This window comes from Phaseolus vulgaris, unplaced genomic scaffold, assembly GCF_000499845.2.
Source record: "Phaseolus vulgaris cultivar G19833 unplaced genomic scaffold, P. vulgaris v2.0 scaffold_18, whole genome shotgun sequence".
NCBI lineage: Eukaryota > Viridiplantae > Streptophyta > Magnoliopsida > Fabales > Fabaceae > Phaseolus > Phaseolus vulgaris.
Window position 1 is genome coordinate 98108 of NW_027174087.1, and position 10808 is coordinate 108915.

Genomic DNA, 10808 nt, shown 5'->3' on the forward strand with positions numbered 1-10808 from the left:
TAAAAATAAAAAATCATATCTATACAAGAATTCTATAAACAAGTGAATTAAAGAACAACTACACCTGAATTACAACATATAAATAAACAGGTTATGGAAATTCAGGTAAACTTTCTACAATCAAGGAAAGTAATCAAAGAAAGCTCAAATAAAGTTCCAAGAATCAAAAGAATTTACTCAATGTAAATTGTGCTCTCAAAAATAAATTTTCTTTGTTTCTGAAAATGTTAAAGTCAGTGTACAAAAAAGTTTTCAAAATACGTTTTTATAATCCTCACAGGAAAAATGTCTTTTAAGCTGTTAAGTTATTTTTAATGGATTAAAAACTCAATTCAACCGATTGATTTCACTTAAAGTGAAAACAATGGATTAATTTGAATCTCTAATATGTTAAAACCATAACAAATAATATCATCCTTAAAACAAAGAGATTTCAATTTGTTAAATAACAAGTTTTAACATATTAAACATCTCTACATAACTTTTTGAGGTTTTAAGTAATTTTAACAAATTAAAGTAAAATTTCAATCATTTGAAATTTTCTCAATCCCAATACAAAGTTCTAAACACAAATATTTCAAAACATGATTCTTGGATTTTCATAGATTATTTACCTTGATAAACATAAATAAACAGACACAAAAGCACAAAGATGCATATAATGACATCTTCTTCAAAAGATTGATTTTCATTCTTCAATGGACTGAATACATTAAATACAAGTTTCAACTCCACCTATCTCCAATAGTTTATAACTTTGAGGTTCTTTCCTCTAAATTTTCTGTTGTGTTTCTGTTTCTAATTAGATGTAAGTAATCATTGTAGATTCAACTAATTGTATGTATAACTTTTGGACAAGCTCTCACTAGTTAGATATCAAAATACCAAAGATTTCATAATACTCTCAAAACTTGATTTGAAATCACAAAAAAAAATTGATTCGAAATCACACAAATGACAATCAGAGACCGCCCCTGAGATAAATAACCAAACTCTATTTGTGGGACACCAACACCAAAATAAAAGGAGACCATGAAAACACAAGGAGACCACCACTTGAGATAAATGACCAAACACTATTTGTTGGACGCCAACACCAAAATCAAAGGAGACCATGGAAACGCAAGGAGACTACCACTGTATAAGAAACTAAAAAACAAGGAGAATAAATGAAGGAATTTAAATCATGCCACGTTAGAAATGAGATTTGTGTACTTTATCATTTTTCACGTCACCATGTCAAGTTGTGATATGCCACACAGAGGCGTTTAACCTTTCACGCAAAATGTTTGTAATTAAGTGGAGAATCTCATTATTAAAAGTAATGCTTCAAAATTTTGAAATATTTTTATGAATATTTATTTTTTTAAAGCCATTAAAACATGTGTGACATTCTTCGGCCTTTGAAAAAAAAGGCCATTCAAGATGAGGAAATAGATAAATGTTTGAGATAATGAGATGAAAAAAATAGAACAAATACCTTAATCTGTATACATTATTATTGGTATAAGTTTATACACGATCAAATAATTAAATTTTTTAAAATTACTATTATAAAAAATCAACAGTATTAGTATACATGATAGTTTATGATTATATACTACAAAAAATCTAAACAGATGACCGATGGATTTTAGTTAATTAATCACAAATAGCTCTAATCAGACCCAAAAAATTAGGCTGATAAAACAAATTAGATCATCCAAGCAAACCTCTTAAACCCTTTTTTTTCTTAATTTTATGGAACAAGTTGGAATTTCAACTCTTCTGTCAGAGGATGATTGTGGTTCGAATAAGTATCACGAAAAAAGAGATGGATTAAATGTTTTAAGTAACTTTGTTCCTCGAAATATTTACTTTATTTCTTCTGTCAAATAATTTTTTAAATTTAATTAAATTTTATAAAACTCACTTAAAAGGTGAAATTTGTATAATTTTATTTAAAAATTTATTTTAAACAATTAGTAATTTTGTTTATTTTTTAAAAAAACTCGTCAACTTGTTTAGGACTTAATATTCGCACAAGTATACTTTATGCCATTATTCTTTTAGGTTCATTTAACCTAATTCTACCGTACTAAAAAAATTCGTGTCTGACGACAATCACAATAAAAACTCAAAAGAAGTTAGTTCACCAAGATTCCCGAAATCAGACCCACGGACCAGCCCAGCCTACGATTCCTGGCAGCTAAGATGTTCTTGTTTTGATAAGGCAATCTTTCAATTGGATTGTAAAATTTGAACCTAACTAAATCAAATATTGAAAACAATAAAAATTATTGTTATTAAACTTGAACATATAGTTTGCAATACTTGCATACACTAAAAAAAATATTTATATGCATAAATTATGTGAATATCTTCTGCAGTCTCTATCCTCAAGGTTGGTATAAAATAGGTAGACGTAGGACTCATGGTAAGAGATTAATTTGTTTAGTTACACGTATATATACTTCGTTTTGTATGCGATTTTATGATTTAATATCTTTGAAGAGTTATTTTTCTTATAATTATTATCTAAAACTGAATAAGAAAGAAGTAGTTGACGTTACTTAAATAGTAAGTACCTAATTAAATTGATTAGGACAGAAAGAATGATGCAGTGAGAAGTGGGTGGGTACCTGTTTTACGCGTTGAAAAATATGATGATTTAGCAATTGGGCCATTTAGTTTGGGAAAAAAACAGGAGAAGTGATGTGAAACAAGTTCCCTTGTATTTCTGGGACCTCAACGCACTCACCTGGCTCCCACTTTATTCTTCTACGCGTTCGAATATGTTCTTTTCACTTTCCACTTTTCAACGCCCTCCACTCCTTTCTTAAGCTCTTCTACTCAGAAAACCCGAATATGATTAAGCTCTTCTACTTGAATTTGACTTAAAGCTAAGATGATCGTTGTCAATATATAGACAACCAACTACTCGCAACTTCAAACTGCTGTTATTACCTTACCTACTACCTCTTTTTCTTTCCTTTCACTTTGTTCTTTCCTTTCTTATTTTGACTTTTGAGACCTCAGACTCCGAATGGAACGTGGGGTTCTTGATGGTATCATCAATAAGCTGCTCGAAGTCAGAGGCAGACCCGGCAAGCAGGTGCAACTTTCTGAGCCTGAAATCAAGCAGCTTTGTCTTGTCTCCAGGGATATCTTCTCCAACCAGCCCAACCTCTTGGAACTCGACGCACCACTCAAGATCTGTGGTACTTTTCTTTTCTTTCCCCCTCGACCACATGTTTCTATTTCTTGCTCAATTTTATTTTTCTATGATCGTCTCAATTTTATGATCTTCTGTATGACAAAAAACAAGTTAAAGCTATGGGATAATTCTTTTAGTACAAAACAAATCAGTTATGGTGTGTTATTATTGAATTGGAGATCAAATTTGATGTATCTTGCTCTTAATTAAGTTCATTCACATCAAGTCTGCTCAGATAAAATCACTAGATTCAATCACGGAATCCAAAGTATTAAAATAAGACCTCTCGATAGTAAGGGAACAAAAGTTCATACTTAGAACCACTTTTCTACTCCACAGACAATGTCAATGTTCCGATTCTAAGTCCATTGAAATAACATCGTTGAGATTAATCACCACATCTAAGATTTTTTCCATTTTATAGTTCGGAGTTTGATCACAATTTTTTTCTTAAAAGGTTTCTTATAGGGTTAAGGGAGAAAGATGTATTTAGATTACTCTTGACCTCAACTCCTAAATGATGTGAGATTATTGGGTGTACTAGAACAACCCCCCATTGAGGACTAAGAAAATGAGGATTGTGAAGGACTAAGGGAATGATGATTCGTACTTTTCTATCCCCACAAACAACGTCAATGTTGTTCCAATCTCAAATTCGTTGAGAGAGTATTGTTAGGGTCAATCATTGCCTTCTGGGTATTGCCTATTTTGGGAGCTCAAAGTTTCATCACATTTTTGTTCTTAAAAGGCACATTGGAAGGTTAAGAGAGGAATGCATATTTAAATTGCTATTGACCTTGACCTATGAAGTTTTGACACAATGTGGAGGCTCCGTTTTCGTGCTTCGGACACATCTTCGACACAGGCACATCGCGGATGCATGAACGACGCGGTGTTTGATATACCTATTTGAGCCAGATACAAACTTGTTCTTAGACACGTCAGAGATGACACAGTCCACCCCCTTATACACGTCCCTCACACAAAAAGCATTCGTGAATCCATTCTAATTAAAAAAGTAAATATAAATAGAGAAATGAGGAACAAATAATATATCTCACTCTTAACATCCTGTTTCAGGAAGAAGATCAAGTAATCTTAACATCCCCGATGATCAAGTAATCTTAACATTCCATTTTAGGTGAAAGATCAAGTGCATATACACTCTATAAGTTACACAAAAATTATAGAAGAGGGAAGAAAAAAGAAAGAAAAAACCTATGTTGTGTTGAGTTGCATCACCGTGAGCACAGTATTGTTGAGTTGCAGGCTTGTAATAAACAAAGAAGAAAAGCAAAGAAAGAAGCAAAAGGGGGAAGAAGGAAAATAAGTAGTGAGCGAAAATTTTAGAAGCGGGAACCAATGAGTGCAAATTTGAGAAGCACTTTCTAGAGGAGAATAATAACCGAAGGTAAGGAAAATTTTAAAATAATTTTTTTATTAAATACAAACAATAGAGTGTCTTTAAATTGAAATGACAAAACAAGTCTTAGAATAAAAGGTGGTAAAATGGGTCATCCCGACCTATTTTGGTTTGACCTGTCGTTGTCGTTGGCGTGTTGACTCTCCAAGATTGTGCAGGCTGAAAATAGTAACCCGCCCTATCACAGGACGAGTTGATAGGTTGGCGGGCTGGTCTGCCACTTTTCAATTTTTTTCTTTTTATGTAATTTTTTTAGATCTATTTACTTGATTATAATCATTGATATAACTTTTTGTACAATAAAAATACAAGAAAGAGAAATAAAATTAAATCAAATTTTAATATTCTAATGAAAGAAGGTTTAATACCTAACAAATTAAAGTAGTTATCAACAATACTTCAATGAATCAAATGATGTATAAAGAAATTAATTTAAATAAACAATTTTTATTCCAAAAGCATGAGAGTCCTCTTTAAAAATGCCAAAAATAAAAATGCAGGTTGGCCCCGCCTACCACCTCTCAGGTTAGTGGGTTAGACAGGTCAGACCAATACATGTTGGCGGGTTCAAAAAGGTAACCTGTCTCACCTAAATGATAGTGGGTCGTCCTGGCTGGTTTTGTCAACCCTACTTACAATTGTGAAAGCAATAAAACATTAACCAGTTTGTTGATGCTAAACATGAGTGATTCACTATAAGAAAATCGTGAAATAGAAACCAATTATAGAGACAAAAAATAATCAGTTGTTATAGTGACTAAATAGAGATCATTTTAGAGACTAAAAAAAATTTGGTTTCTAAATTAGTTTCTATTATTGTTAAATAGTTTCTAAATTAATATCTAATTAGCTACCAAGGTTTTAACTACCAATTATTTATATTTTAAATTTGGTAGCAAAAACTTTGGTAGCTAATTAGATACCAATTTAAAAACCATTTAACAATAATATAAACTAATTTAGAAACCAAAAGTTTTTTTAGTTTCTAAAATGGTATCTAATTTAGTTAATATAACAACTAATTATTTTTTGTCTCTAAAATTGGTTTTTATTTCATGATTTTCTTGTAGTGATTTAATGCACCCCTATAAAAAATGATATTTATATATTTATTAGATTAATTTATTATATTGATTAACTTATTATACTTTACAATTTTGAAAACGTTAATATTTATGAAATTATTATATATAATAAGGAGAAAAATCAACATTTTATAGTGAAAAATCAACATTTATTTTATCTTTACAAATATAGTGATTGAGACCATCAAATTGATCTTATTTAGCAAGAAATCTTTATTATAAAAAGTGCATTTTCTTATGAAGTCAGGACTTCTAATTGATATATACGTCAGCATATAAAAAAATTGAGAAAAAAAAGTAACTTAGAAAATCTTTCAAACAATCTATAAGAAACTCATGGAATCATATATATATATATATATGAAAATGGTTAATGATGAGTGGAGTGATCTTAAAAAGAAAAAAACAGTTATAAATTTTATGGCTTTGAATAGATGTGGTCTGCACAACTCTTTCTTTTCTTATATTGTTAGGGGTGTGTATCATCTGAAACTTTGGTCTTTAAGTGAATCGTGTAGTCTGTGAAGCTACCTCTGTCTTCACTAAAATGGGATAAGGCTTGGTTATTATTATTGTTGATAATGTTGACTTTGATGAGGTTGTTGTTGATAAGGTTGTGTTTGTCTGACCTTTCCTAGACCTCAGAATTCTTGTCCATTCATGTTTGATATATTAATATCTTGCGTACCTAAAAATACGATTTTCTATTAGATTCTTTAGATTGCTTCATATTTTATCATATTGAACTAAAAGAGACCCTTCCCTTGAGAGAGGTATGCTAAATTGTTAAATTCTATTTTAGGGATGTTAATTTGTCTCTTCTTATTCTGTTAAAGTGATTGCTTCATAGAAGTTTGGTGTGTTAATTGACAGGGTTAGAGATAGCAACATAGTTGGGATTCTTCCTCTATTGTGATGCCTTTGCTCGTCTTACTTTTTAAAAATAGAAGTGTGCTAAATTCAACTGAGGTTTTCTCATAACCTACTGCATCAAGCTTTATCTAAGTCAGGATTTATTATAGAATGAATAAGAATCTTTCAAGATACTTAATTATCTTCACAAGGACTTTAACAAAGCAAAACATTTGTGTGTGGATTTGTTTATTATGGAAACCAAAACTCGTCAATTGTAGTAGCAAATGTCTCACATATTTTCACTTGTAAATACTGAAACATGAATTTGTTCCCTCTGCAACTCAAGTACCTTAATTTACTACGAGTTGAGAAGCATGTCTGCCGGTAAAGAAATTAATCCTAAACCATCACATGTCTATGGTTCTAACCGATGTCTACATAACACATTCAAATTGTACAATAAAGAATTAATAACATTTTCATTATATGACATACAAAAGATTAACAGGGGTTATAAAATAGTCCAAGACCATCTAATATTATCTTCTCCCGGTATAAACAAGTTCCGAAAGTAGTTAAAGTTTTTTACTGCTATACAACCTATGAAATTTATACTGAAATAATTTGCTGTTAAGCACTCATAAGTTATTGAGTAAAATTTCTATATCACTGTTTTTCTGGACATTGCTTGCATGATTTTCTCCATAATTCATTCTTCATTCTTGTCTTCTAGTTTCAACCCTCTAGTTTCTAATAATATATTGCTAGTTTAATAAAGCTTTTGTGGATGAGGTCGGAATTAATGATTTTAATCCTAGTTCATTCCAATCGATCATTGATTTTCAAAATGTCTCAAGTTTAAATCTATGGAGGTGCATTATACGTAACAAAAAATTGTCTATCTCATGTGCCAAAATACTTCAATCCCTGGGTGCATAAGCTAAAGTTCTATGCTTTCCAACTTTTCAAGTAGCTTCATGTGAAAATACTCCTCTACCTCCTACCTGTTACCTCTCATTTTCACCTTATATTCACTCCCTAACCAACTTACATTTTAGAACTGGTTCTCACTATTAAGAGAGGGAATATTATTCCAAATAGTAGTTCTATCTGTCACGCAGTCTAAATTTCCATGTTAACTGCTAGGCACTGTCTTCTTTTTAAATGATTTTACATCTAGGTGAACATTAGCATCCCGTATTGACAATAAGATTTGGAGTTTGGGCTAAAAGTTGTAGGTAACCATCGTGCATGACTTTTTATTTTTTGGTCCTGAATGAAATTCATATTTTGTTATTCAAGATTGAAACTGATATTTTGTTTCATTTCTGTGTTACCAGGAGATATCCATGGTCAATATTCTGACCTTCTGCGACTTTTTGAGTACGGTGGGTTGCCTCCTCGTTCTAATTACTTATTTTTAGGGGACTATGTTGATCGTGGGAAGCAAAGCTTGGAGACTATATGTCTCCTTCTGGCTTATAAAATAAAATATCCTAATAACTTCTTTCTTCTGAGGGGCAACCATGAATGTGCTTCTATAAACCGCATCTATGGATTTTATGATGAGTGTAAACGAAGATTCAATGTGAAGCTTTGGAAAGTGTTCACAGAATGCTTCAACTGTTTGCCAGTGGCAGCTCTAATTGATGAAAAAATACTCTGCATGCATGGTGGACTCTCTCCTGAGTTACACAATTTAAATCAGATAAAGAGTTTGCCGCGTCCTTCTGAAGTGCCCGAAACTGGTCTACTATGTGACCTCCTTTGGTCTGATCCTAGCAGTGACATTCGGGGTTGGGGAGAAAATGAACGTGGAGTTTCCTATACATTTGGTGTTGACAGGGTGACAGAATTCCTTCAGAAGCATGATCTTGATTTGATTTGCAGGGCCCATCAGGTTTCATATTCTTTTCCAATGTGTGATTATAATGCTGGAAATCCAAAATGTACAATATGCTGATTGTATATGTTCCATGTCACAGGTTGTGGAAGACGGATATGAATTCTTTGCTGACAGACAACTTGTAACTATCTTCTCGGCACCTAATTACTGTGGAGAGTTTGACAATGCTGGTGCAATGATGACTGTTGATGAGTCACTCGTTTGCTCTTTTCAAATATTGAAGCCTGTAGAAAAAAAGCCTAGTATATTTCGTTTTGGGAGCACTACCACAGTTAAGCCTAGTACTCCAACAAAAGCCAAGGTATTTTGATTCCTTGAATCCATTCCATACCTTGCAACTATTCAACAAAAAAGGGTAAATTAATGTAGCAGAAATTAATTTGAGTTTTAAGCATAGATATGTGCTGAAAACCTTGAGGAAATAGTTAAAACGTGACTATTAAGTAATATCAAGTTCAAGTATAAAACAGGATTCTTAAGGGCGGGGCATAACAATAACTTTTCTTCAGTGTATTAATGTATTCTAGCAGTGGAAATAGCCTTTCTGCTCACTTTGGATAAGGTTGTCTCCATGTAACCCTATAGACACCTAAATTTGTGGGAGCTTCATGCACTAATTTTTGTCAAAGGACTAAGTGAGTAATTTAGGTTAACGGCTGGTGCGGTATTAATGTTAGTCCCAAACCCAGTGTCTTTAGCTCATTGTATGTCACACTCAGATTCTTTGAACACGTTTGCTACGTCATAAATTCAAAGAATGTAGCTTTAGTTCCTTGGAAGATTAGAAATATATGGATCAAATATATAGAGTTTACAAAAAAATATGATTATTTTTGGTAAGCCATATTTACAGAGAAAGAATGGCAACTTTATGCAGATTTGTTAGCTCTCGTCTGACAGGAATTCAATGTGACTTCGGGTAGAGATAAATAACATGGACCAAAGACCACAAATCTATATTATGTTCATATTTTAGTTGTAACTTGTAAGTAATGTCTGGATTTCTCATAGAGGGAGTTGTCTATGTTTCATAATAAATAAGAAAAACTCCCTAATTATAATTATAAATTTAAATAGTTGATCTTTTCATGGATTTGGGATTACATAATGTATAGTGGAGCTGATGTCCCTTATCAAAAACAAAATTGAAACTTATGAAGATTCTTGTGTTTTATTCTTTTTGTAGCCAATAACAGAGCATGTCCTTGTCTATAAACCATTGAACAATATTTTGCGATATGTTTACAATCTTTCTTTTGTTTCCCTGCTCTTCCAGCAATCATTTTTTGGTGCTAAAGCATGACCTGATGAACGTGACTACAATTAGTAAATGTTTGGTACATTGGAAGAAGTGTTTGGTGCTCACTTTAGTGTGAGGAAGAATACAAGTATGAATATAATCCTTTAGGGATAGCTGAATGTCGATCTCCCTTGGTGTTATAGTGAATTAACCTTTGAATGTCATTTGGAAGTTATTTCACCATTGTCAATGTTGGCGCTTGGTTGGTTAGAATGTAAGTATTATATCCCTTTGCTTGTGGGATGAAAATAATGAGAAATGAAGAAATAAGATTTTGGCCAAATCACATGCTAAAACTTAGAAATATATTTTTCAAGTACACTGCATAAATCATTCTGTGTTTATACAGTCTGTGTGGATCATGCAGATGATGAATTGTAGATAACAGTAGGTTATACTTATGATGAGTTGTTTTCCAAGTTAGTTGCTAGCTGCTGCTCCATGCTGTATATATTGAAGCTTCTTCTAAATCACATAATACACATAAAGATATTCATAAACAAAGCTTATTTTGCAGTGAATTCAAAATAGCAGCAGTAGCAATATCAAAAAGATGTACGCTGATCACATTAAGCTGTTTCTTCCTATTCTTATTATAAAACACATTTTAAAATAAATTATTGATCTATTTTATAAGTTTTATACAACTTAATTTTTTTTTCTTGATTTATATCTATTAAATATTATGAGCATTTATGTTTTGTATTAATGAATGCTATGGAGAAAATGTTAAAATTTATTAATAATGAAAATTAATTTGATACTGAAAAATAAAAATTCAACTAAAATACTTTTTATAGATACGTGTTATTGTATTTGAAGTGTCTTAATTATATTAAAGACTAGAGGAATAATTTACTTTGTATAACTGGGAATGGAAAAGCTTGTTTATGCATGTTATAGAAATTAAAACTGCATCAATATTAGTCTGCAGATTCTCCCCTAAAGATTTATATATAAAAATAATATAATGACAAATTCTTCCTACACCTTATAAATTGTTACTTACATCTCATTCCTTTTTAAATTTCTAAGTTGTCTTC

General features: G+C 31.5%; 1 protein-coding gene across 2 annotated transcripts; it reads left to right on the plus strand.

Annotated features, from left to right (window-relative positions):
* The first annotated feature begins 2558 nt into the window (after positions 1 to 2558).
* LOC137817164 (serine/threonine-protein phosphatase PP1 isozyme 3-like) lies at positions 2559 to 10048 on the plus strand. Of its 2 annotated transcripts, none has more exons than XM_068620414.1 (4): positions 2559 to 3200; positions 7900 to 8459; positions 8545 to 8766; positions 9742 to 10048. In XM_068620414.1, exons 1-4 carry the CDS (start codon positions 3026 to 3028, stop codon positions 9766 to 9768), a joined length of 984 nt encoding a protein of 327 aa, XP_068476515.1. In that variant the 5' UTR covers positions 2559 to 3025; the 3' UTR covers positions 9769 to 10048. The 2 variants fall into 2 exon arrangements, with proteins under 2 accessions (XP_068476515.1, XP_068476516.1); XM_068620415.1 differs by having other exon boundaries at positions 2584 to 3200; positions 9343 to 10048.
* Positions 10049 to 10808: the final 760 nt, after the last annotated feature.

What these genes read in the sequence shown, in the direction of transcription:
- LOC137817164 (XM_068620414.1), top strand. Translation starts at nt 3,026, where the DNA reads ATGGAACGTGGGGTTCTTGATGGTATCATCAATAAGCTGCTCGAAGTC. An exon ending in CGCACCACTCAAGATCTGTG is followed by an intron (nt 3,201 to 7,899) that starts GTACTTTTCTTT and finishes CTGTGTTACCAG; the next exon opens with GAGATATCCATGGTCAATAT. An exon ending in GTACTCCAACAAAAGCCAAG is followed by an intron (nt 8,767 to 9,741) that starts GTATTTTGATTC and finishes CTGCTCTTCCAG; the next exon opens with CAATCATTTTTTGGTGCTAA.